At 36.5% G+C, this 25,814-nt stretch overlaps 3 protein-coding genes across 6 annotated transcripts in view; 2 read left to right on the forward strand and 1 right to left on the reverse strand.

Annotated features, from left to right (window-relative positions):
* The window catches only part of pex5lb (peroxisomal biogenesis factor 5-like b), a 49,498-nt gene extending 42,926 nt beyond the window's left edge, over positions 1-6,572 (forward strand). For 2 of the 3 annotated variants that reach the window (XM_026206384.1, XM_026206385.1), the window contains exons 10-14: positions 1,697-1,767; positions 1,994-2,212; positions 3,479-3,644; positions 4,646-4,803; positions 4,928-6,572. In XM_026206384.1, coding sequence (XP_026062169.1) covers positions 1,697-1,767; positions 1,994-2,212; positions 3,479-3,644; positions 4,646-4,803; positions 4,928-5,117 — 804 coding nt within the window. In that variant the 3' untranslated portion in view covers positions 5,118-6,572. The remainder of the gene's footprint in view (positions 1-1,696; positions 1,768-1,993; positions 2,213-3,478; positions 3,645-4,645; positions 4,804-4,927) is intronic. The other variant, XM_026206386.1, reaches the window with a different exon arrangement.
* A 1,435-nt stretch (positions 6,573-8,007) lies between these two features.
* On the forward strand, positions 8,008-24,410 carry gnb4a (guanine nucleotide binding protein (G protein), beta polypeptide 4a). 2 transcript variants are annotated; one of them, XM_026206389.1, is made up of 10 exons: positions 8,008-8,151; positions 10,735-10,842; positions 11,860-11,898; positions 12,398-12,504; positions 12,936-12,999; positions 13,493-13,655; positions 14,392-14,458; positions 16,907-17,108; positions 17,238-17,454; positions 20,320-24,410. In XM_026206389.1, the coding sequence occupies exons 2-10, from the start codon at positions 10,786-10,788 to the stop codon at positions 20,424-20,426; spliced, it is 1,023 nt and encodes a 340-aa protein (XP_026062174.1). In that variant the 5' UTR covers positions 8,008-8,151; positions 10,735-10,785; the 3' UTR covers positions 20,427-24,410. The 2 variants fall into 2 exon arrangements, with proteins under 2 accessions (XP_026062174.1, XP_026062173.1); XM_026206388.1 differs by lacking the exon at positions 8,008-8,151 and adding an exon at positions 9,039-9,199.
* The window catches only part of mfn1a (mitofusin 1a), a 29,847-nt gene continuing 28,329 nt past the window's right edge, over positions 24,297-25,814 (reverse strand). Inside the window, exon 18 of the mRNA XM_026206387.1 lies at positions 24,297-24,656. Within this exon, the coding sequence (XP_026062172.1) occupies positions 24,587-24,656 (70 nt within the window). The 3' untranslated portion in view covers positions 24,297-24,586. The remainder of the gene's footprint in view (positions 24,657-25,814) is intronic.

A 25,814-nucleotide genomic window follows, 5' to 3' on the forward strand; every position in this document is an offset into this window, starting at 1 on the left:
CCCTAGTGAGGAAAAATAATACAAAAATGTATTTGAATGTACTTTCATTTAAAGATTATACAGAGATCACACAATCCTTAATAACAGTGACATTAAAACACATTTTAGGCATAATATTATAAAATGTGCATTATGCAATAAATAAATACTTCAAATTAAGTTTAATTATAATTTGTATTCATTTACCCATTTAATCCCAAATTTTTTTTGTCAAATATGACGTAATTTCTTTTTTTATATTAACGCTTAGAGTATTACAACATCATTATTGTACATTTTTTGTAACATTTGAATATTTTGTCACTGAAACATTTCATTGTCATTTTCACTAGCAACTCCAATTAGATTTATATTGTATATCTAAGTTCACTGTTATCGCACTGGTCACTATTTTGACCATCAGCATGTTTACTCATTCTATGACCACACTCAACAAAACTAAATATATGTGAATGCATACATTTATACTAGACACACTAAAGTTCACGTGTACTAAACATCTTTGTCATATATTTATGTTAAGACACTTTACTAGCCTTCAGTTTTGGAGCTTTAATGCGCCATCATGGTGCAAACAGGAAGTAAACTTATCTGGTCATGTGACAATTTGCACTAATCACGTGAAACTGCACATATTTAATTGAGACCCTTTATTTTTTCCACATTTGCAGGAAATACACTAACACATCAGACAGTAAGGTTTTTAGAGCTTTCTAAATGAAATTTTTTTTTACAGTCACTACTGTGACCGGTGGGATTAAGTGATATGTCAGTAAATAGGTTAGTGGATTTATATACTTGGTATGAAATAAATATATTTTAAATAAATATAGCATACGTTTATTTTTACTAGGGGTGTGAATGTGAGTACATGAATGTCTACTGTATGTATGTGTATGCTTTTGTATAGGAGAGAACTGGATAAAGACAGTATGCACTCTTAGATATTAAAACGTGTAAATAGTTTGTCATTTTTATCCTATTGTTTAATATAGTTATTTGCTTGGTCAGTATCTTTGTGGATTTTGGTTCAAGGACCTTTGAAATAACTGAAATCATTCGGCGAAGTGATATTAAACCGTTATGTAGTCAAGACCTGCCTGGACCTCCTTTAGCCATGTGTTTCCCTGAATATTCGTCAGAACAGAATCATCTCTTGTTTTCAACACAGATTACTCAGAATGTTTTATCACCTCACAAACAAAAAAATTGATTAGTAACTGACTTAATATTTTCAGTGCCCAAAGCAAGCATATGTGATTGCCAGCGCAAATCCATTTCTTCTTCACATCCCCTGGTATATCTCATTATTGCCCAGTCAGCACCATCAAATATTTAATGAAATTTCCATGCTTTATGAGCCAAGGCGATGCCAGACAGATGGCGTAAACCTCTGGGATGGCTTATGAATATGATCTGTTTAACTTGAATCAAAGCCACATTAAAGTCCACTGCCATCACCCCCAGAGTGACATGCCATTAAATGCACTGGCCAAGCACATAAAGAGAGGGAACAACAATTTGTTTTAGAAAACCAGCAGCCCCACTAATTGAAAACTGACCTTCAAACCTATATATATATATATATATATATATATATATATATATATATATTCAAGTCTTTTTATTTCTGTTTTGCTCTAATAATTTTGTGACGTTTGTTTCAACTAAGAGTGCATTTTTTCCCTCTAAAAAGGCTTGGCAGGTTTTGGGTACAACACAAGCAGAGAATGAGAATGAGCAGGCAGCCATTGTTTGTCTTCAGAGGTGAGTAGACAATAATGGGGGTTTTGTTATTTATGCAGAGTTAAATGTCTTATATTTGCAAAATATGTTAAGAGAACTTTTGCACAGTTAGCGGTAACAAATCGAATCGCAGAATCAGTTATTGTTTTTTTTACTTTTTTTTTTTTGGACAAACAGATACTGTAGTCCCACCCCAAACAGTCAGCAACTCACTTTATTTTGCAATGTTCTGTCTTTGTTCAAATAGATGTTTGGAACTGCACCCAAACAATCTGAAGGCCCTGATGGCCCTGGCAGTGAGCCTGACCAACACAGGACAGCAGCCCGAAGCCTGTGAGGCTCTCCACCGCTGGATCAGATACAACCCCAGATATAGACATCTACTCCAGGACCGCAGCCCTCTAGATGGTTCCCCATTGCCTCGCCGCAGAGGGTCCTCAATATCCCCCATCTCCACTCTCGGATGGTATGATTCATATTCACTCATGTGAATTAATTAGTGCATATATAAAGCATATGCATGTAGTTTGCTTTTCAGTTTTAATAAAGGTGGGAGTAGTGTGGCATAGTGGATAAAACTACTAACTGAAATATTAAAATTAGGAGAAGGTGTTATGACCAAAGTCTTATATCACAATTAATAGGGGTGCTCCGATCACGATCGCCGATCGTTAATGCGCATCTCGTCAGTAAAGCCGGTTCTCTAATCAGCGGTTAATTCCATCAGGTGCGTGATTTCACATAGAGCAGCTGTTACTACACAGAGCCGTTGTTAACTGAGAAGATGGGCCAATAAACGCTGAAAATTAATGTGATTTGCGCATCTTCTCTATTAACAACGGCTCTGTGTAGTAACAGCTGCTCTATGAGAAATCACGCACCTGATGGAATTAACCGCTGATTAAATAACCGGCTTTACTGACGAGATGCGCATAACGATCGGCCGATCGTGATCGGAGCACCCCTAACAATTATTAATTTTTTTTGGTTGTTACTAGAAATATGATACCAAATTTTTAAATGGTTGAATTTCACAGTTCTTGTTACCAGTTTCAATAACAGTTTTAATACTGCAGAAAATATATTAGACTTACTAAACAATCAGTAGTAAGATAAGAACAAAGATACAAATGACAAACATTATAACAAATACATACATACGTTATGTCTAGCAGTAGTATTCTAGCATGATATACTATAGAAATGTAATAAACAATAAAACACTATATAGTTGTCAATGAATTAATTAATTTTTATCCTTATTAAAGCTATGAAAATTATTCTGTCAAGAGCAATGAGTGATTTTCTCCTCTTTTGTTGTTTGATTAACAGTAATGGCACAAACAGCAGCAGGTACAGTATATTAGGCTGCTGTCACTTTAAGATTTAATGCATGGATACAATATATTGATAAAATATTTCTACCGTGTTTAGGTAACAATATAACATAATCAACTGTGTTTGTGTGAATACTTGCCATTTTGACATTTTCATTTGCCCATTTAGGAAACCCACTTGTCAGACAGTGTGCAATTGCCAAATTGAGTTCTCTTTTAAGCAAGTCTTGTTTCTGTTTCTCTAAAATGTTGATAGCTTTAAGCCTGCACAGCTAGCAAAATTAATATTGGTTGACAATTTATATTGTTTCCACAATATACATCATCATATCACCCAGCCTATTTTTCACTTTTGTTCAGTGTTTTGCTAATGGTTTGTGTGTGTGTGTGTGCAGCTCTCAGCTGGTGGAGGTGTTGGAGCTGTATCAGGAAGCAGTGCAGCAGAACGCTGAAGGAGTGGACCCTGATCTTCAGACAGGCCTTGGTGTGCTCTTCAACCTCAGCTCAGAGTTTGACAAAGCTGTTGATGCCTTTAATGCTGCACTTTCTGTCCGACCTGAGGTGAGCCAGGTCCTATTATCACAAGCTACAGATCTATACAGTTTCACAGGGCTGTCAAAAAGCACTTTGGGCATTGTAATCTTGTTAAAAAATTATCACAGCTATCTGTTATACACATTGATTTAGTAGTTCATGCATAAAAACATTTACTTGGGGGAAGGGTTGTTATAAATTTAAACAGAAAATGTTCAATATCAAAACAGTAACTCTAACAATAACAGTTAGTATCTTGTGTGGCCACCAGCTGCTTTTTGGTCTACAGTGCATCTCATCCTCATGGACTGCACCAGATTTGCCAGTTATTGCAGTGAGATGTTACCACATTTTTATATAAAGGCATTTGCAAGTTTTTAAACAAGTCCTGGAGCACACATGCTTATACATGGTTTGATGCTGCAAGGATGATCAACTGTCCTTCCAGTCTCCCCGTAGTACTGTTTTAGGCTTTCCAATAAAGATCTGTAAAGCTAATTTGTTAATTTGTATACAGTATCCTGAGAAAGGGGCTTCAGCAGTATAAATGCACAGGATAATGAGAAACTAAACTAGACACAGGTGAGGAACATAATTAGTAGCCAAAGAAAAAAAATAGAACATACTTAGAAACCATAACAACAAAGGAAACAGGAACTAAACACAGGAGGATTTTCCTTTACATTTTTGAAGAATTTTGGGTTTCATTTTTAATCTAGTTATATTATGGTATTTTTCTTGTTTTATGTGAAGTAAAGCTTTTTCTGTTGTGAAATACTTTGAGCTGCATTGTATGAATACTTTGCATGAAAGGTGCTAGTGAAATAAAGTTTATTTATGATATGATATATTATATAATAATTATTTATCCCCAGTGTTTATAATGCAGAATAAAATAATACTGTAGAATTCACTGTTAGCGTTCTTGTGTTTAATTCCATTTTTTAAACATTTGTTTTTCTCTAAAACTTTCCATAAAAACCATGTCCTTGATTGTCCTTTGCTCTGCCAATTCTGTATTTTCGTAGGACTATCTGCTGTGGAATCGGCTCGGGGCCACACTGGCAAATGGGGACCGCAGTGAGGAGGCAGTGGAGGCCTACACCAGAGCTCTAGAGCTCCAGCCAGGCTTCATCCGTTCCAGATACAACCTCGGCATCAGCTGCATCAACCTAGGGGCACATCGGTAATGAACCGGACCACTGAGCATGGGTTAATGGGAAAGAACTGTTTGTCTCCTTAGTGTGGATATAAATAGGCTAAAAACATTTTTTTTTTTTATTACATTAGCATGTTTGACTCTCTTGCAGGGAGGCAGTGAACAACTTCCTGACAGCTCTGCACCAGCAAAGAAAGAGCAGGAGTCATCAGGTGATGTCCAGCAACATCTGGGCAGCTCTGCGGATTGCCCTCTCCCTCATGAACCAACCAGAACTTTTCCAGGCAGCCAGTGTGGGAGATCTGGACCTCCTAATGAGGGCCTTCAACATGGACATGTGATTAAATTTGGACCTGTGATATCTATCCTTCACATATAGTAGGCACAATGTTAGGCTCTAATAACTATGGGATGTCAATTTGATATGCAATGTATGCACAGCTAATTTTGTTGTATATTTGGGCAGCCTTTGTCTTCTTCAAAGGCCACTGAAGAGGCTGTTTATATTGTATAGAGCACAAACAGAATAGGTAAGTGATGGGTTTTGAAAGTAGAGGAATAAATGTCAAAGAGAGTGAGAGCAAAAGCACTTTTTTTCCTTTAATTTAGTTATATTTTACTGTAATATTTTTAAGTTTATCTGAAAACTTTGTATATCTGAGAAAAAGGAACCAAACCTTTGAGGAGGAATATATGAGGAATTTAGTTTAGTTTGTGGATTAGAACTGAATATTAATCCTCTCTAAAACCTAGCTATTTATAATGGCCAGTTCTGAAGAATCTTAGTTCAGCTTTTGTTTTTAATGTTCATCTTTCAATGGTAATTTATGTCTCACCACAAGGTGGCACTGTTGTTTAGCTGATAAAAGTATAGCCATATATAAAGTAATTTAATTCTCTGTTAAACACAGTGAGGCCAACTGCAGTGCAAGGAATAATGCTAGTTGAAACTCACTTTAGGGCACAACACCCTTTCAGGGTGATCTGTGCCCAGGTGTGCGAGCAGGGCATGTTCCCTGGGCCATCTGTCTTCCAGCAAGCCCCTTTTAATGCCGTGTGCTCCAGGGCATTCTGGATCAGGGCTCGGTGGGGAGCAACTTCAAAGACTCTGCATGAAAGGTCACAGTGAAATCAGTATCATTTTGAAAGTGAGTGAGTTTATGTTAGCACAATTGTTTAAAAGGACTAAATACATTCACAAATCTATGAACAACATTTGGTCACACATTTCTGTTGTTTGGCCTGGTAAGTTTGAAGTGCATTTCATGTGACTGAAATCGCTTTAGCGATTTAGAGATAAAGAAGCCATGTTCGAGAACAGTTATGATTTCAGCTCCTTTATATACTAATAGGCTGGATATTTTCATTGAAGACATAACTATGCAAACTAGCATTGCTGTTTTGTTTGTTTGATTTTTTAGGCTAAAATGACCAAAAATCTTTTGTCTTTATAATTTTGCCACTATGCATTATTAGTAAAATTGGTGTAATAGGAGTTAGCTGAGACAATTGAAGGGCATTGAAGAAGACACAGTGTTTAAAGACATAAGTAGCATTAATAATCTTAATAATTTTGGGCAAAGACAGATAAAGTTGCTTCATTAGATTGCACATTCAGTTTAATATTACAAACGATTTGGGAAATCTGATGATTGCATGTATGATACACAAAAATAGATTTCCCTCTTTTTATGGTCCCATATTTTAACTCTAAAGTGAATGTAACTACTACTATTAATACACATTTTTTGACGGACCAAAATTCCAACACAAACATACTATATATATATATATATATATATATATATATATATATATATATATATATATATATATATATATATATATATATATATATATATATATATATGACAATATTTAAAATCATATGCCATGTATGAGCACAGTATGTGGGCATTGATGACACTTGTCTTGTAGTAAACCACACTAGTTTTGCTATGACCAGAGCTGTTATGAAACTATGAATATAATTACTGACTACAATTGTAGAATGCAGAAGGAAATTTATTTATTTATTTATTTCTGAAATAGATTATTTCATGAAATGAACAGTCATAAAATGTATGCATGTCTCTTTCAATCTCTCCTACATTAAGATGTAATATAATCAAGATGTATTTATAACCAATTTATTAAAGCTGTATTTTAGAAGATCTAAAATATGATTATGTCTCTGTTTCATTTCAAACTTAAGGGAACATGGTGATCCCTGACCTTTCAATGGTTTAGAAATGGTGTTACAGGAGCACCCCCAACAGGCACATACTGAACACTGCTTTCCTTCTCTCTGAAGTAATGCAGTGGTACAAATGTAACCTTTAAACCATTATATTATATCATACACAAATTAAGACTAAACCTTGGATGGCCTTAAATACTGTAAGCATTAGTTTTGATATGGGTTATCCAAGTCGACACCGTACATTAACAAGGCTCTAAAAATAAAGCTGTGTGTTTGAAAAGGAGAATGACTTAAATTAGCTTACGGATTTCTTTAGGATTTTAGGGAACAGCGAGGATGTGAGGTGGATGACTTGGCAGGTTCATGTTTCATGACCTGTCATATCATCCTCATATATATAATGACTCAAAATACTTCCTTTGTAACTACAATCCCTTTAGTGCTGTCAGTAACTTTGGAAGTATATAGTGTGTGTGGAAATTCTCAGCCCTTAATTTGACTTTTCACTGTCAAGGCTGATTTGGTTTTTGTGATATTTGAGCTGTTTTCAATGAGCAGTTTTCTAACTTATATCAAATTTGATACATTAATGCAAATATGATGTTCATCTAGTGCAGCAGGATGTGATAAATCAAGCTAGCGGGCATGTTTTAGTCAGCAAATTCAGTACACATTTGTCTGTGAATATAAACAATTAAGGGCAAGCGATTCAATGAAGCACTTGAAATGAAAGTGTTGACAATGCACTACATGGAAAAGCTTTCCAATTTAATAAATTATTGACAGGCTTTTATTACGTAGAGATCGCGCATTCAGGAATCATTGTAGCTTTTGTGTGTACGCACAGATAATGTGAACAAATGGTTAATTATTAAATGCACAGGACAGTCCTTATTGTTCTGTTTAACACATTCTCAGTTATGACACTGACCTACTGAACAGACAGTGACATCTACTGTCTCTTTAAGACCTCATCTTCCCACTTTAACTGTTCAGCCTCCCCCATGCAGCCCCACCTTGTCACCAGCAGCTCTCAGTGTAGACGTGCTGGCTGTAAACTAAAGTCCCCACTGCTTATCCTGGTGACAGTGCTCCCATCAGCACATACTCTACTAAGGGAAGCCGGGTGCTTACACTGATCGATCTCTCACCGGTGGACTTCAGCATACTAGGTAATACTAAATGTCACTTAATACTGGTTTTGTAACTTAATTACTCCTTTAAGGGCTCTAGAAAGAGTCATTATAGATCAGTAGGAGTGAGACAATGAAGTAGTGATTGTGTAGTTTGCATTTGTTAACCCATGGCATGCCACAGATGGCTTCATTCGTGTCACTACTGCCTAATGCAAATTTGTATATTGACCATAAATATTATATGATAATTGCAGTCAAACTTAATAATATATGAATATATTATTATATGTATTATTCTTATTCATGTATTATTATTTTTTATGAACAAATTGCCTCTGAAATAAAACTCACTCTGACAAGTGGAAAATTGGCAACCACCCAAATGTACCCTGTGGATTTAAATAAGTGGGAATCTTTTGAATATATCCTGTGACAAAGTACAAATAAAAACCATTTGCTGTACAATTTATATCACTGATCAGCATGTTTTTCTGAAAGTTGTAGATTAAAGATCAGTCATATGTTTAATTTTAAATTTTATTTTTATTCTCATGTCTATTTTCAAAGATTTTTTCTTCTAGGTCTGCATATCGTAAAAAAAAAAAAAATCAAATGACTTTGGCACTGTATCCACATGTATCAAACTACTTCAGTCATTTTTATAATTGAGGAAGCTGATAGCCAGAACCATTTCAAGCGCGGGTGACCCGAGTAGGTAGGCGTTGACAAATGTCAAACTATTTTGATAAAAACACATTATCCTCGTGATATTATACTATAAAAACCAATAAGAGACATAATACACTCAGATTTACACAAGGAAACTGAATATTTTCTGTTAAAAAAACACTAAAATAATTCATTTCCCCCCTTTATCCAATTGTTGCCATGCTCTCAATATCAGTATGGGTGTGGTAATCGCTATGTGAATTGCCTTGAAACTAGTACATTTGGCTCCGGGTTCCTTGTTTTGTTTTTTATATATATATATAAATAATACGAAATGGGTGCGTTAATATTTTGAAATAAGGAATTTGCTCACCCTTACAGGCGGTTGGAGGATTCTGTAGTGTTGTTACATCAGGTAATGTGTCAATGTTTGTGTGGTGGTCTGAAGTGACTGATTGATACACTCGCCGTATGCTAGTCACTTAGCTAACCCAAACTAAACAAATCATAATTTAACGCTGTGATTAACTTTGGTGACAAATCTACAGGGAAAGGTTATTTTAGACCTTTTTTTGCCTCGCGTAAATGGTGTCTTATAGGGGAGGTTTCTGTTTAGTGCAACATGTGGTATTGAATCTGTTGTCAAGACAGTTCGCTAAATTACCTTGAAATAATGAGAAATGTAACGTAATGTAAGTATTACATTAAATCGCGTTAAACTCTATGAACAACACGAATGTAACAATTAACGCTCTAAATTGTCGTTTCTTTGTAGATATTTTATCTCGTCTATAGCGACTGGTTTAACAGGCTGCAAGTGTCAGGTTAAATAAGGGATTAACGCATCTGGATTAAGTAGGATTTATCAGACTATCCAATGTACATATTACATTTTGAATTAAAATGTCAATCCAGCTAGTTCGATCATTATTAAATATTTCTTTCAACTCCCAGAGTTTTCTGGGTACGTTATTCCTAATATTATGTCTCAGTTAATGTGTACAGTGTTTGATTATGGAAAGTTCTTTACTTAAAATGCACACTGATCATTGCTTACTTTTCCTGTAATGTGGCTTACTAGGGTTGGGACCAGCAGCCTTCCTGTTTTTAGCAGCATTGCTTGCAGTCATGCTACAGTGCTTCCCTAAAAGTACTTATGCTGAAATGTAGATTTCACAGAGGTCAGGGTAAACCTCAGTGATCTCAAGGGGTATTCACATATTGTGTCAAACCACTAATGTGACAGCTCTCTATGCATTTTATTCAGTTTGCAGTTTGCTTTTAGGCTGAAGTAACACTGAAAGCTATAGGTAAGGTTAACTGAGTCATGGAAAACATGGCAATATTAAAACGCAAAATCTGAAAAAGCTTAGATTTTTAAAAGATATGCTCAGTTCTAAAATTTGCTTTTGTGTGAAATCCTTATAATGAAAACATTTGATGTCCTGTTATTTACCATTTGTATTGATATTACAGTTGCACTAACTGTTCAATTTGCAACCTTTGAGTGAGTATCATACTGGATACAGTATAACCTCCGTATTGGGGTGGTGTTAGCTCAAATTTAGGCAAATCAACTAGTGGGCAGTGCCAAGTGCCAAGCAGTGCTACCCCTCATTAAACAAAGGAGCACAGCGTGCCCAGCTCTCAGATGGCAGTGCAACAGCTGGAGTGTTTGGTTCCTCTACTGAATTATATGATACAGTTCCTAGTTCTATTCAGTCTAGTAAAAAGATTGATGCTGCTTGAGCACTTTCTGTGTTCTTCACAAACTTTATCCAGTGGGGCTGTCTTACTAGGTCTGTGGGACCTGTGACATGAAAATCAAATGAATATATGGAAATTGTTTGCGTGAGTGTCTTAAATTATTAATCCAGCCTGAGTGCTCTTTTATTAAGCAGTCCTTTATTGACTTCTTAATGTGACTTGGTTCTTGTGTGTTCATTGCAGGTTTTTGTCTATTGTCAAAGTTGGGAGAAGGAGTGAAACGCTTGCTGGACCATGAGTGAGCTGGAGCAGTTGCGGCAGGAGGCAGAGCAGCTGCGCAATCAGATCAGAGTAAGAACTAATGTCCTTTCTGGTCAGCTCAAAAGATTTTGCCACTCCTTCAGTTAAACCTTTTGGCTAATTTTACATTGGTTCTTTCAAGTCATGTTGAAAAGATTGTATTTGAGTTGATTGCACATGAGCACCACAAAAAATGTATGATTAATAAAGGGAAGCTCAAAATTTCTGTCAAGTCCTCAGTTTGAGTTGGGGGCTTGTCAGTGAGAAAATATGTTGGATGCAATGGATGTAGCCAAAAACTATATATATGTAGCGTCTGTATTGACGTTTTTGATTTTTTTTCTTTAAAACTATATTTGTTGCATCTTTAAAATACAATAGTATTGTACAGTTACTTTAAAATGTATTTAGTTTACGGCACCTTCATAACAAATATGTAAACGTACTGATACACATTTTTTACCAAAGTGACTTTAACGCACCTTACATTGTAATTATGACTTGCCAGTGTGTGAATATAAGGGATGTCTCCCTTGTTTAAAAATCTGTGAGTGTATCAGAAAAGAGAGACAAAATGTGTGTAGAATAGTGGGTAATTTCTTGTCCTATTGCTGGTAATTAGTTTCTTTGTTCTTATTTTATCCTTCACTGTTTACTTGTCTTCAGTAAGCTTGGTGAAGCCCACCTTCCCTTTATTTTTATTTTTATTTTTACTTAAGCTTTTATTGATGATATTGAAATAGATGATGAGAATTAGCCAATTCAAACGGCATAACATTTTGATACCATAAAAACCTTCCTTAAAGGAAAAAAACTATATTGTGAGAGATATACCATTAATGTGAAATATCATGATATAAGATTTTGATTGTATTTCCCATGCCTAGCTGCAGGTAATCGGCATTTACCTACTGTACATCAACTTTGTTAATTGGAATAGTTTAAATTTTTCATTTTTATTTGATATGTTTTATGTATTCCTGAATGCCAGGAAATAGAATGCATGTGTTTTCTTCTGCCTCTTCAGTAGAATGACTGCACTCTTACATGCTACTGTTCTTATTGCAGGATGCCAGGAAAGCATGCAGCGACTCCAGCCTGTCCCAGGTAAGCAGCTCTGCCACCATCCCTGCTGGGTCCCCCTCCTTATAATAGCAGTTTTGGACTATCCCATGTCTATGGGGCATATCTATGTTCACCTGTTCTCTGAGCTCAGCACAGACATGCAAATTGGCTGCTGACGTACATGCTGAACTTGCTCTTAAGTGTACTGAAATATTAAACAACCTCTTACATGCCAAGTCCTCCATCAAAATTTAAACGTTCAGCCCCTGCCTGGCGGTTTGGTGATTTAAGATTTCATAATTTCTGTTTGGATTATTTATTTTTATGTTGGAAGAGATGGCTCTTGTACATTTCAAAGCAGTTTAATTTTGCACTTCTGTCAGTGCTAAGTTAATTTTAGATAATCGGCATTAAACAAATCAACAAATACAGCTCTTTTTCCACACATTTGAGTGATCAGTAGCACACCTTGGATTGATGAAATGTCCCCTGCTTGCTTTATAATGTCACTATAAATTAAGAGTTCTGTGTGTGTGTTTAGATTACAGCTGGTCTGGATTCAGTTGGTAGGATCCAGATGAGAACGAGGCGGACACTCCGAGGCCATTTAGCCAAAATCTACGCCATGCACTGGGCTACTGATTCTAGGTCAGTTGACAGAAAGAGATTGAGTGGGCTGGAGGATGGGCACTCTCAGAGGAACCCTGCACCTCTGTCAGTGTACACTCAATAAATAATTCAGCAGGCCTCTCACAACTCAGGGGTGTTCTCGGATTATGTAGGCTGCCTCCTGCTCCAGTCTTTCTTTTCCTCCTTGCTCTTCTCCCTCTATCATCCACCCCTTCTCCACCTGTGCTTTAGGCAGGAGATGCCATTGTTAGATGCGTGGAGTTTTTGTCCATATTTGCTTGCAGTGTTTGTCATTAATTATCATAAGCATTTGCCATGTTTTTGCATGTTATAAGCATCAATCATTGTCTGGATGTTCACCTTGTAGTATTTTTACTACACATCTGTAATGTGTACTATGAACAATGCTTTACTCTTTAACCCCTCCCCCACTTTTTTTTTACTTTAAGGTTACTAGTTAGTGCCTCACAAGATGGCAAACTCATCATTTGGGACAGCTACACCACAAACAAGGTAAGTCCAGCCCAACAAGTGAATATACATCTAAAATGCACAGCTTTATTACCCAAGAATATAATAACTATGTCTCAAATATAATGATATAATGATGAAATGTGTATATATAGTTTTAAAGAATAATAAAGTATTATAGTAAATGTATATTAAATTTATAGTAAATTTAAATAATTTAACATAAATTTTGTAGAAGCTAAAACGCTAATGTAAATCATAAAATTCTAAAATCATCAAAATGAAATTGGTAGGTTGCATATAAGTTCTGTCATATACTAAGCCTCTTGGTGTTCCAAACCCATAGGAGGATTTGCGGTACATCCTGGCTCTTGTACTAAATTTGGAACCATAATATACTACTTATTTTACCATTTTGTTATATGGCAGAAATAATAGGAGTAGCATGCGGTTTCTGAATTCAGCATTGGCTCTCATTCTTCATATAACACATGTGAAAAGCAAGTGCTATAATATTTGTTTGGTTTCTTTCCAGATTCATGCCATTCCATTAAGGTCATCATGGGTGATGACTTGTGCCTATGCTCCCTCAGGGAATTATGTAGCCTGCGGAGGCCTGGACAACATCTGCTCAATCTATAGCCTTAAAACCCGTGAGGGCAATGTCAGAGTCACTAGAGAACTTCCTGGACACACAGGTAAGCTGTCAGAAGAATAAGCATCATCAGTGCCGGGACACACCAAGCCACCAGTCAGTCAATGGCGGGCCGTCGTTGAGCATCTGTTGGGCTAGTTTGTTTGGTGTCTTCTACATGTTGAGCTCACATCAGAGGAGAATCGGCATTGGGGTCATCATGAGAACTCTGATTGGATGTTCAGTTTAGTGAACAAGTCAGTGCTCAAGAATTAAAATGAAAGCGATGAAAACAGGCAAGTAAATGAAGGCGGCACAGACAGAAGACTGTTCTGTGGTTAAGTGATCTTACCCAAGCATTCCAATATGTGAATATTCCCATAACAGCATGAGCTTCTTAAAATGAAGAAAGTTATTAACATATGTTAACTGATATTCAAAATGGTACACAAGCACTGCTTTGTTTACGTTTCGTACATCTGTGTATCTCGTGTATCCTTGATATGGTTTCTCCTTTAAATGACAATTATATAATTTTGATAGTTGCTGATGTAGACAGCTAATTCCTCTCATGCAGAATGCAGATGTTTACTTTGCAGTCAGCCGTAGTCTGAGCAGTATGTTCAAATAAAACTTTTTATCCAGACTCTGCCGAAGCAAGGAGACATCAGCGTCGGGTTTTGTCGCTGCTAGTTCTTTGAAGTCGTCTTGTTGTGACCCGGCCTTTGGTCTTCATATTTATCATGCAGTGGGCTGAAACTCCTGTTCTGATATATACATTTTTTTTTCTTCCTCACCAGGTTATTTGTCTTGTTGTCGCTTTTTGGATGATAGTCAGATAGTCACCAGCTCTGGAGATACTACTTGGTGAGTGCATCGCAACTTTGAATGACTAGTTCAGGGGTGTCCAACCCTGGTCCTCGAAATTTACCTTCCTGCAGAGTTCAGTTCCAACCCTGATAAAACATACCTGTCTGTAATTATCAAGTGCTCCTTCAGATCCTAATTAGTTGGGTTTCAGTTGTGTTTGATCAGGCTTGGAGCTGAACTTTGCAGGAAGGTAGATCACCAGGAACAGGATTGGGCACCCCTGGATTAGATTATTTTTCTTTAACGGTATTGTAATTGTCTTTTTTTTCCCTCAATGTTCTGGAACTGTTAAAATGACTCTCAGCAGTTTAAAAATGAATTTCAGTACTTCAGATATTTTCTTCTATTTTACTGAAGTGCTGAAGAACAGCCTTATGCTGGGTACACACCAAAAGATAATCGGGCTGATTTTGGGCCGATTTCCACCCTTCCGACAATCCTAGCTATATCCCGAATATCTTGATGGTTCTACAGATTATTTTATCAGATGTTCCCTTGGTGTGAGGTGTGTTATGAGTGTCCGAACCTGATCGGAAGAACATCAGAGCCGCCCCGATTGGGAACCGTAAATATTCAACATGTTTAAAGAAACATGATGTGATCAGAAATCTTGATGTGTGGTAGGAACCCCGAGGACAAACGTGCGCACGCTCTGGAGATTATCATTAGCATTACGTTCTCATGGAGAACGGTCTTTCCAGGCTGCTTTCTCTTAACATACATTCAAATGTAAAATAATTGAAAAGCAGAACTAAATTTTTTACAAAACCATCAAACATTTTATTTACAAATTGTATTTATTTTAATGGAACATATAGACTATTAGTGATGCTTGGCACATTGGTCATCCAGTGTTTCTGTAAAAAAAAAAAAAAAAAAAAAATCTAATATTGATAACCTGCAGGACTCCTGACTATTAAAGGGGTCGTACGACGTTGCTAAAACGAACATTGTTTAATGTGTAATGCAGTGTGTTTATGTGGTTTAAAGGAACACTCCACTATATTTGAAATGAATTTTCAAGTTGAGTTTTACCGTTTTTGAATCGATTCAGCCGATCTCCGGGTCTGGCGGTCGCATTTTTAGCTTAGCTTAGTATAGATCATTGAATCTGAAAAGATCATCTCCGCTCAAAAATGACCACAGAGTTTCAACATTTTTCCTATTTAAAACTTGTCTCTTCTGGAGTTACATTGTGTAATAAGACCAAGAGAAAATTAAAAGTTGCGATTTTCTAGACTGATATGGCAAGGAACTTTACTCTCATTCTCAATAATCAAGGAACTTTGCTGCCGTACTATGGCTTCAGCAGTCGCAGTGATATTACGCAGTGCCTGAAAATACTTCACAGCTAGTTTGTGTAGTTGCAGCAATAACAGAGTTGCTGGGGACTATTTTCAGGCACTGCGTAATATCACTGCACCTAATAAAAGTGGATGGGTGAAATCACACAATGTCGTAATGTAGATTTCTGAGGGTGCACTCTTGTCATAAATTCATCTATTACTTTTCCTACATAATTTTTAACAAAAAATATTGGTAAAATATATATTTGGGAGTCTTAGACCTTTCCAACGATATATAGTTTGTCAAGATTAGATTAGATTTGGTTGTAATATAGTATAGTCAACGTAGGCGTCCCGTATACGGGACGGGGTGACATTTAACAGGTTAAATTTTATAAGGAATATCTCTTTGGGTTTGAGACTTTAGTCTTTGCAACTTTACAGATCTTCTTAATGCACCAAGAGCTTGTAACACTCCAAAGTGGAAGGAAAAATTTGCGTCATTAAATTGCATCATATGATCCCTTTAAAAATGCTGTCTATGTACGCTTGAACTGATTTGCTATAAATCAAACTTCGGATGGTAATTGATGACCCCCAACCAATTTTTTTTTTTTTTTTTTGCTGAGCAAAACCTTTTCTCTTTTGGGTGGACATTTCAACCATTTTTTTTATATCAGACCAGTACAGCGCACGCACATCAAATTGTGTAACTTTTAATTTTAACGTATTATTTATATTTTATTTTTATCTGATGCTAAATTATGCACATTTCTGATTACCTGAGAAAACTTTTTTATTACAGTGCTCCGTTAGATACCAAGAAATGCTATATAAAAAAATAATAGAAAATTTCACCGGAACAGTTCAGTTATGTTTTTGTTAGTTTTATTAGTATCTTAACTAATGTTAGTTTTATTATTTTTGCCATTTTATTATCACAAGTATTTGTGTAATTTTATTTTTCTTATGTTATGACATTAAGATATGGCATCATTATTATTATTATTATTTTTTTTTTTTATCTCTTGTAGTTTAAAGCTTATAGGCTTTCTTATGCCATCCATGTATGGAGCCCTGTAGAGTCTGAATATGAGTTTCAGTTGTTTGTTTGGTGATCTTGTACTGAATGTGACCCAGCTCTCTTTCTCCTTTGCAGTGCTCTGTGGGACATTGAGACTGGTCAGCAGACCACCACATTCACAGGGCACAGTGGAGATGTGATGAGCCTGTCACTCAGCCCTGACTCTAAGACCTTTGTGTCAGGTGCCTGCGATGCATCCTCAAAATTGTGGGACATCCGAGATGGAATGTGCAGACAGTCTTTCACGGGACATGTTTCTGATATAAATGCTGTCAGTGTGAGTGTCGAAGAGAAAATCTTAATCCGTGTTTGATACTGGTTTATTGAGCGTGTTAAATGCTTTCATAATACTTGCTGTTAGTTTGAAAATGTTCATATCCATTTTCAATTGTGCTCATGTTTTCAGTTCTTCCCAAATGGTAATGCGTTTACCACAGGCTCGGACGACGCCACTTGTCGTTTGTTTGACCTTCGTGCAGACCAGGAACTGATGATGTATTCACACGACAACATTATCTGCGGCATCACTTCCGTGGCCTTCTCTAAGAGTGGCCGCCTGCTGCTCGCTGGCTATGATGACTTCAACTGCAATGTATGGGATACTCTAAAGGGAGAGCGTGCAGGTATTAGCATTACGTAATTGTTTTGTGGAACTTTCCTAGGTTGTTTAATTTGTGTATCAGCAGACTGAAAAGGTTATGAACATGCTCAGCAGCTTATTAGACAAGATAAGGCTAACAGAAATCACAATAAATCTCATTACTTCAAACTAGTGTTTATATAGTTGAATGACAGCAGTGTACAATTTAGCAAATTGTAACTTTTTTTAACTTTTTTTTTTCCCTGGGAGGAACCCTGAACATATGTGATCTACATAGACCATAAGGGTGGGACAAAGTATCAATATGACAATCTTTTATTGTCCTTTTCCACACTGGCCCAAATAATTAATACAGTAAGGCGTTTTTGAATAGTTTTTCCTGCTCCCATCATCTAAAAATGCATGGAAATCGTGGCTGTGCCATTTTCTCCTTCTTTCCAAAGTGCTCTGAGCAACCATGAACAGTGTTGTCTGTGAAGATGGGGAAGGACGAGGAACCACTCTAATAGCTCTACTGCTATATACAGTATATATGTTTACAGGGTTCTCGCATTTTAGCAAAAGTTTAGAGTGAGTATAGGGGAGGAACCATTCAAATATTTGCAGCATCTGCCTTTCGGCTCCACTTAATTTTCAAGTTTTTGCTAGAAGTTTGAATATAACTATTGTTCATAATTGACCAGCACAAAATGGATATTATAACAATTGGTAAATCTCAAAAGTCAAATTCATACAAATAAAATAAAATGTTTTATTTCAAAAATAAAAAGGAATTTGGCTAAACTGCAGTGCTCAGTGTACATAATGAACACAGTAGGTTTGCTAAACTTGACTTGAGCGACTTGACTTGCACATTTTGATGCCTTGATGACTGTTAGGAGCTCAGCCTTACCTAGAGTAACTAGTTACATGTAATCATGTAGTTAAATGACAAAATAAATATATCAAATCTGTTACAGTTACTGAGAAACAATGTATAATTAAAGGGGGGGTCAAATGCTCGTTTTCACTCAATATCATGTTAATCTTGAGTACCTATAGAGTAGTACTGCATCCTTCATAACTCCAAAAAGTATTTAGTTTTATTATATTCATAAGAGAAAGATAATCTGTACCGATTTTTCCCGGAAAAACGCGAGCACCTGGAGGCGTGACGTGTGGGCGGAGCTAAAGAATCACGAGCGCCAGTTGCGTTGAGAGCGTTTGGAAGCTGTGACAGCTGTGAAGGCTGAAACTGAACGAGAGCAGCAGCAGCAAGGACTCGCTCCGAGCGGGGCTCGAACCCGGGTCTCCGATGGGAGGCGGACGCACTAACAAGGAGGCAGAGATATTTTAAGCAGTTTTACTCACCGCCTGTGGTTCCAACACACAATCGTGACCCTTTTTCGTTGGGATTGCATCATCCTTAAGGAATAAACGATACGCAAATACGTCGTCAAACTGGGCTTTGTTTGTAAAACAAGCATTTTAGAAATGCAGGGAACAAACACAAACACTTGCACAACTCCGTTGATGCTCTGTAAAAATAAACTCCATCCACTGGTCCCTTAATGCTGTTTTTTTTTTGGTAATCTGTGAAGGTTTGTCTTGCCCTGGCAACCAAAAACACACTCATTTTGTGACATTTCGTGACGCTCTCGCTCTGATCAGTGATTGTCTGTGCACAGCCTCTCTCTGCTCTGCTATACGGGAGTGCACGCTCTTCCGGCAAACGTGCCCTCAGGACCCATATAAGGAAATTCCGCTCCATCTAACGTCACACAGAGCCATACTCGAAAAAAACTTTCCGAAACTTGTGACAAACCGGAAGGAGTATTTTTGGAACAGAAATACTCCTTCAAACGTACAACTTAATTTTTGAAACTTTGTCCATGTTTAGCATGGGAATCCAACTCTTTAACAGTGTAAAAAACTCAGTATGCATGAAATAGCATTTCACCCCCCCTTTAAATTATAGTTATTTATGGAAATGTTAACGATTACAAAGGGGTTACATCTGAATATTTTCACAGATTTTATTTATTTCTTTCCCAAATTGCATTGACTGCTCTAAAAGTGAGACCCCAATGTTTCACGAGTTTTGGACACACATGCTCATTCAATAACTGACTTATGTTTATGCTTTATTTTTTAAGATTAACTGTTTTTTTTTTCAAGGCATTGTTAGATGCCAGTGTTTTTTGACATCGCTTTGCAGGGATTTGATTTTAAAAATTACAGTATATCTTATGATTTTAAATCTGTATTTAACCTCAGAATAATCTCAAAGTAAAAAGAGGTGCAAAGGTTGGATTTTGTGGTGGCTGTGCTTAGAAATATTTATTTATTTATGAATATTTATCATTTAAGTTTAAATGATTAAGTAAATAGTGTTGGGATCTGTAAGGTTAACCCTGCCTGCATTAAAAGTTTCAAAAGTATTGAAAACATTCGTTTAAAATTAGAAATTTAGAAAAGTAATCAAATGTAATCAGTTACATTACTTTTAAAACAATTGAAATAGTTACACTGCTTAATACATTTTGAATAGAATAAAGAAAAGTGTAAGCTTTTAATAAGTCAAAGAATACAATTGTTAATTACAAAAATACTTTTTGTGCTGTTTTCTAACAGTTTGGACTTAAAGATAGAAAACTTGCACTTAACCTTTTCAGGCATTTTGTTTTCATAGTTAGACAGATATCATGATGTATCATTTATAGGATTGTTTAGAAATATATATCGATCACCACAATAATCGATGTACCGTGAGTCATGTATTGTGATTCGTATCATATCGTAAGGTACCCTGCGATTCCCACCCCTAATGCACAGTCAAACTTAGTCATGTGCTATAAGATTTGTATGATACTAATCTCTGCTGTTTTTGTTGCTTTTGTCTGTGAAGGTGTTCTAGCTGGGCATGACAACAGAGTCAGCTGTTTGGGGGTAACCAGTGATGGCATGGCTGTGGCTACCGGTTCTTGGGACAGCTTCCTTAGGATATGGAACTGACCTCACTGGGTTGGACTTTGGGAGCCACGCCTTCTGATCACACAATTACTGTAGTGCACCGCTGCCACACAGGACCCTTCCCTCTCCATCTCCTCCTTATAGATGCCCTAATTTTCTTCATCTTCTCTCTTTCTTAGACCACATTATCCCATCATCCTGCAGTCAGTTAAAGAGGTGAGGACCAATAGCGATACCTCTGACTCGAGGTGGGGGACAGACTGTGTTGTGTACAGTATATTTCTGCAATTCTGTGTGCTTGTATGTATAACATATGCACTTCTGACAGTGTTTGGATGTTCTGGTGTGTGGATACTTGTGATTGGTATCTTAACTGTCCCTTTTTTTTCTGCTTATTTTCTTTGTCCCGAATCACAGTGCTTTTTGCCAGACACAGTGGCCAGTGTAATTAACTAAGGGTTTAGGCTGCCACAGTATTGTAGGCCATAAGTGTTTGATCCTCTACCTTAATTTAGTTAGCATCAGGTAGCATCAGTGTTGGTTCTTTTCTACCATAAATGATCCAGGCTGAGCTTGGTAATGTATAGTTGTGAGAGAAACACTGACGCCACTGAGCTTGTGTTTTCCATCCTCTACCGACTCAGTGTATTAAACTGTATTACAGCCAGCACAGAAGGATTTTCATTAAGCCCGTCTGTCCATCTGTCTTTACTATCACTAGATACACTATCTGACATTTGCTGCTTTGCATATTTATTTGGCTGAATATATGATACATGTATGGTTAAAGGGATAGTTCACCCACAAGTGTAATTAGTTGTCATTTGCTCACCCTTATGTTGTTCTAAACCTGTATAACTTCAGTTTTTTGTTCTGCTAAAATCAAAAGAACAGTTCTAAAGAAGACTGTGCTGTTTTCCAAAAAATCACAATATTTAAGTACTGATGCATTTATGCTTAATGGATCCAAAAACCCTTAAAATGGATATGAAAGTATTCCAGATGACTGCATTCCAAGTCGTCTGAGGACATACAAAAGAATGAGTGAGAAACAGACTGAAATTTGGTCAAAGTTGGTCATCTAAATTTAGCGACTCCAGATTGAGTGGGTTGAATGAACTCCTGAGTCGAATCAGAATGAAACATTTCATAAACACTCCAAGGAGTCCTGTTACATATGTTATCAGTGAATTACGACTTTGTTATTCACCAAAAATGTTTTGTATGTCTTCATAAGACATGGAGCAGTACACCTATCATATGGACCACCTTCATGTGTGGACGCACAAAAATCAAATAGTTTTGCAATAACTTGAGGGTGAGTAAGTGATGACATTTTAAGCAAAACTATTTCTGTAAAGTTTAAGTCTTTTTGTTTTGATCCAAACACCAAGCATGGCCTTGATGCTTTGTGTGACTTTGCCACTGATGAGCAGGCTGGAATTGTAACCTGATTCCTAACAAAGAGGCCTTGGTCACTGCCACTCTGACAATGTCTGCCTTTTTACACACACTATGAACACTTGCCATCTGAGATGAAGACCTAGCTAGGACTGTATGCTTTTGCACTAGAAAATAGTCATGTGAGACTGCACACACTGGTGTTTCTGCACTCGTTTGAATTAATGTGCTTCAGCTCTGTGACAAAAAAAAAACTGTCATGGACCACAAGCTACACTGTGCATATTTAGACACAAATGTGTGTATTGAAGGTATAAATCCCTCTGTCTGTTTCTGTAAAACAACAACAACAAAAAAAGCAAGCCTTAAACGCAAGTCATTTTTCACTTGAACCACCAGTAATCACCTTAAATTTGTGCCAGTCAGTGTGAATAAATGTACAGGCTGGCTTTGTGAGCATATAAAAATATGTACAAAGGTTATGCTTTTCATTGTGGTTGTTTAGTTTTAGACTTTTTTTTTTTTTTCAGGCAAGTTTTTTGACATTAATGATATTTACATTTCCAATACTAGTTTGCATTCAGTATTCTGTATCGTTTTGTGCTATTTCAAGAGTTTAATATATGACATTACTGTTCATCAGGTAAATTTCATTTCAATCATGCAATTACTTATGTTATGAAAGGACATCCAACACGTGGAAGTTATGGACCTCCTGTTTTGAGTGTTTACAACATTTAGGCAGTTATTATTTAGGTAATTAAGGTACATGAAGAACTTTGCATAGTGCAATGAAGGCAAAAAGGGTTTTAACCTGAATTGATTTAGTAAAACCAACATAATTCATATGACATCCAATTGTCCTCCAGGTATAGCCTTTTGTAGTCGTTTAAAAGACTTGAAATGTTTCGTCTCAATACAATACAAGTTCAAAACAATCAACAATGTACAGTACACTTACAAGTAAATTAACTTATGCCTTTTTATTCTGGGAAAATGAGGCACCTGCAATTAAAATAAATGGTGAACAGCATTTGTGCACATGTAAATTTGGCAGTTATATTTGTATTATTTGGGTTTTGTAAATTGTCATCACCAACATCATAATATCGCTATGATTTAGTTTCATGTTAACACAGTCTGCAACTTTAGTTGCTATACTTTTTTAATGGCATTTTTTAGTGTTTATTGGTTTTGTTCTAAGTGTCTTCATTCATCCATGATTGTTGCTTTTTGTGTGTTTGTGAAGACTAATACGATTGACCTTAGCTCATATTGAATCCAGAACATTCATTAGATTTGAAGTTCAACCTGAACTTGCCAGTTAGTCCATAAAGTACATGAACATGATCGTAGGGAGCAGGCAACATAATATCCTATGGATATTTCAGCTAGCTTACTGAGCCTTATCCTATGGATAAGATCAAATACTGTGCTAGCAATACCACAATCCATTGACTCTGAGGGGGAGGTGGGGGGCAGCTTGCTTAAGTTTACAAAATCCTTAACGGTATAAAAAATCATGCATGACCTTTAAGTTAGAACTTGACAATTAAATCGGCATGCAGGTGGTTTCCAAATGTGAAAATGATTGTGTTAGAACTATCGTATTAAATGATGCAGCTTATATTATCCAGATCTTTGCAATCACTTTTTCTTTCATTTAAAGTAGGCACTCAGCACATAACTTATGATGTGAGGCTTAAATATTTGTATTTTTTGAAGAAGTTTTCCCTTACAACATTTGCTTTCCACGTGCTGGCCTTCTTGCTAAAGGCAGTGACAGCTTAGTTTTTCTGAATTTGAATTTAACCAAGGTTGTTTTTACAGGGGTGGTTATGCTGACAAGCATTGAAATTACAGCACTGAAACCCCAAGGCAGACTGGCAGCAGTTAATGTCTAAAATGGATAACAATAATACAAAGAAATACTCTAAATACTCTAAAAATTTAAGTGAATAAAGAAGTAAATGCAGCATTGGCTGTAGCGTGATCACAGATTCGATGTATCACATTGAAGTGTTGTTTAGCTTTGCTTTCACTTGCTACAGAAACTTTTTCATTTATAAACATACAGGACACAAATAACCGAAGTGCAATCTGTTAAGCATATTAACAACATACTGTCACCAACCCTCAAACAAATTGTGGTTTACCAAAGAGCAAGCGTGCTTGATTCATAGTGGTTTTGATGTATTTTATATAGCGATAGATCTACTTCCTAATGGGTGCAAAATAAATGATCCTTGCTGATGTAATGGACAAGATATTTGGATGGTCCTGCAAATGCTGTAACTATTTGATTTAAAATCAGATGATTTTGATTTTAATTCACTTATACGGTAATTATTAGTTGCCCCTCCCTAGTGTGTGTGTATATATCATGGACAAAACCAGCAGACATAACTGCCTCTTGATTCTAACATACATTCCTCTTAATTCACTTTAAATGCTTTATTGACAACAGATTTGTATTATTTACTTCATGCTGGCTCAGAAAACAATGATGTCTTGCTGTGGGATCTTTTTTATTTAGTTTTTTAACAGAATTTGTTTGTATTCGTACAGTGGCAGTAAAACCTGTTATTATTTGTTGTCGTAACCAATAAATGCTTTTCATCAAGAGATTGTCTATGCATTATTACTTTGCTACAATTAGTTGTCAGTGAGGAATCTGGACATCTTGAACTGAAATATATCGTTCACATTCCATGTGATGTTTCCTTCAGCAGATGTTGGGTTGTTCCAGCACTGAACACTGGGGGACAGTCTTACTCATTTCCAGTCTCTTGCTGCTCTAGTTAATGTTGAGTCTGCAGATATTGTGCTGAAAAAGACTCCAGTTGTGACTCCAGATCAGTGGCTTTATGCCTAAAACAAATGTTATAGTTTCAGACCATGTAAAACTGAATTGTGTGATTTCAGAACTAATTGTCTTAACAACTGCAAAAAAAAAAAAAAATTATAGACGAGTTTCCTGAACCCTCCCCTGATTTTGCCCGATGGACTCATTCTATTGTTTGAGCCAGTGTTGATGTTCAATCTTTTTAGAGACCTGCCACAAAAATCAGGTCTATGTGGCAAGTTTTTCTGTCTGAATAATGTTTCTTAGAGGTGTTTATGCACAGTGACTTAACACTAATCTGTTTGGGAAAGTTTTGTTCTAGGTTCAAGACAGGTACTGAATGAAGCCACATTCTCAAATCTTGTTCTATACAACTGATATCGGTCAATGATACCTGGACTATTAGTGAAGCAACAAACAGCCAAGCATGGTGACCCATACCCAATTTGTGCTCTGCATTTAACCCATCCAAAGTGCACACACACACACACACACACACTGTGTACACACATCTGGAGCTGTGGGCAGCCATTTATGCTGCGGTGGAGTAGTTGGGGGTTCGATGACTTGCTCAAGGGTACCTCAGTCATGGTATTGCCAGTGTTCTGTTGATTTGTCCTATGCTGTCAGATTTCCTACCTCCCACTAAAACAGTGGGTAGTACAATTCGACAACGAAAAATGCTACTGTAAGGTTTATTAACGTCTACACCTACCACAACCCTAATCATACCCTTACAGTACTGCAAATACAGTAATTATGTGTTATATTCGTGGTTGTAGCTAGAAGGGATACAGCTACAGGAAACCAACAATAAATATTCTTTTCTACCAATTAGATTGCATTTTTATTAAAATCTACACCTTCCCCAACCCTAAACCTACTCTTACAGTAATGCAGATACTTTAAATATCGTTGTTTAGCATGAGAAAAAGAACTTGATATTGATGTGCACATGCGCAGTAAATATGGGTAGGAAAATCTGACAGGTAGGATAAAATGGCAGGACACCGGCCCGAGACTCGAACCCACAACCCTAGGGTTAGGAGTCAAACTCTCTAAACATTGGGACACGACTTCCCCATTATTAACAACTTTGATTTTTTTTTTCTTTTTTTTTTTGAATTTGAAGATGTATTGTGGCCTACAGATACTTTATGCATTACATATGAGCAATTATGTTG

Source organism: Carassius auratus, chromosome 27, assembly GCF_003368295.1.
Source record: "Carassius auratus strain Wakin chromosome 27, ASM336829v1, whole genome shotgun sequence".
Classification (NCBI taxonomy): domain Eukaryota; kingdom Metazoa; phylum Chordata; class Actinopteri; order Cypriniformes; family Cyprinidae; genus Carassius; species Carassius auratus.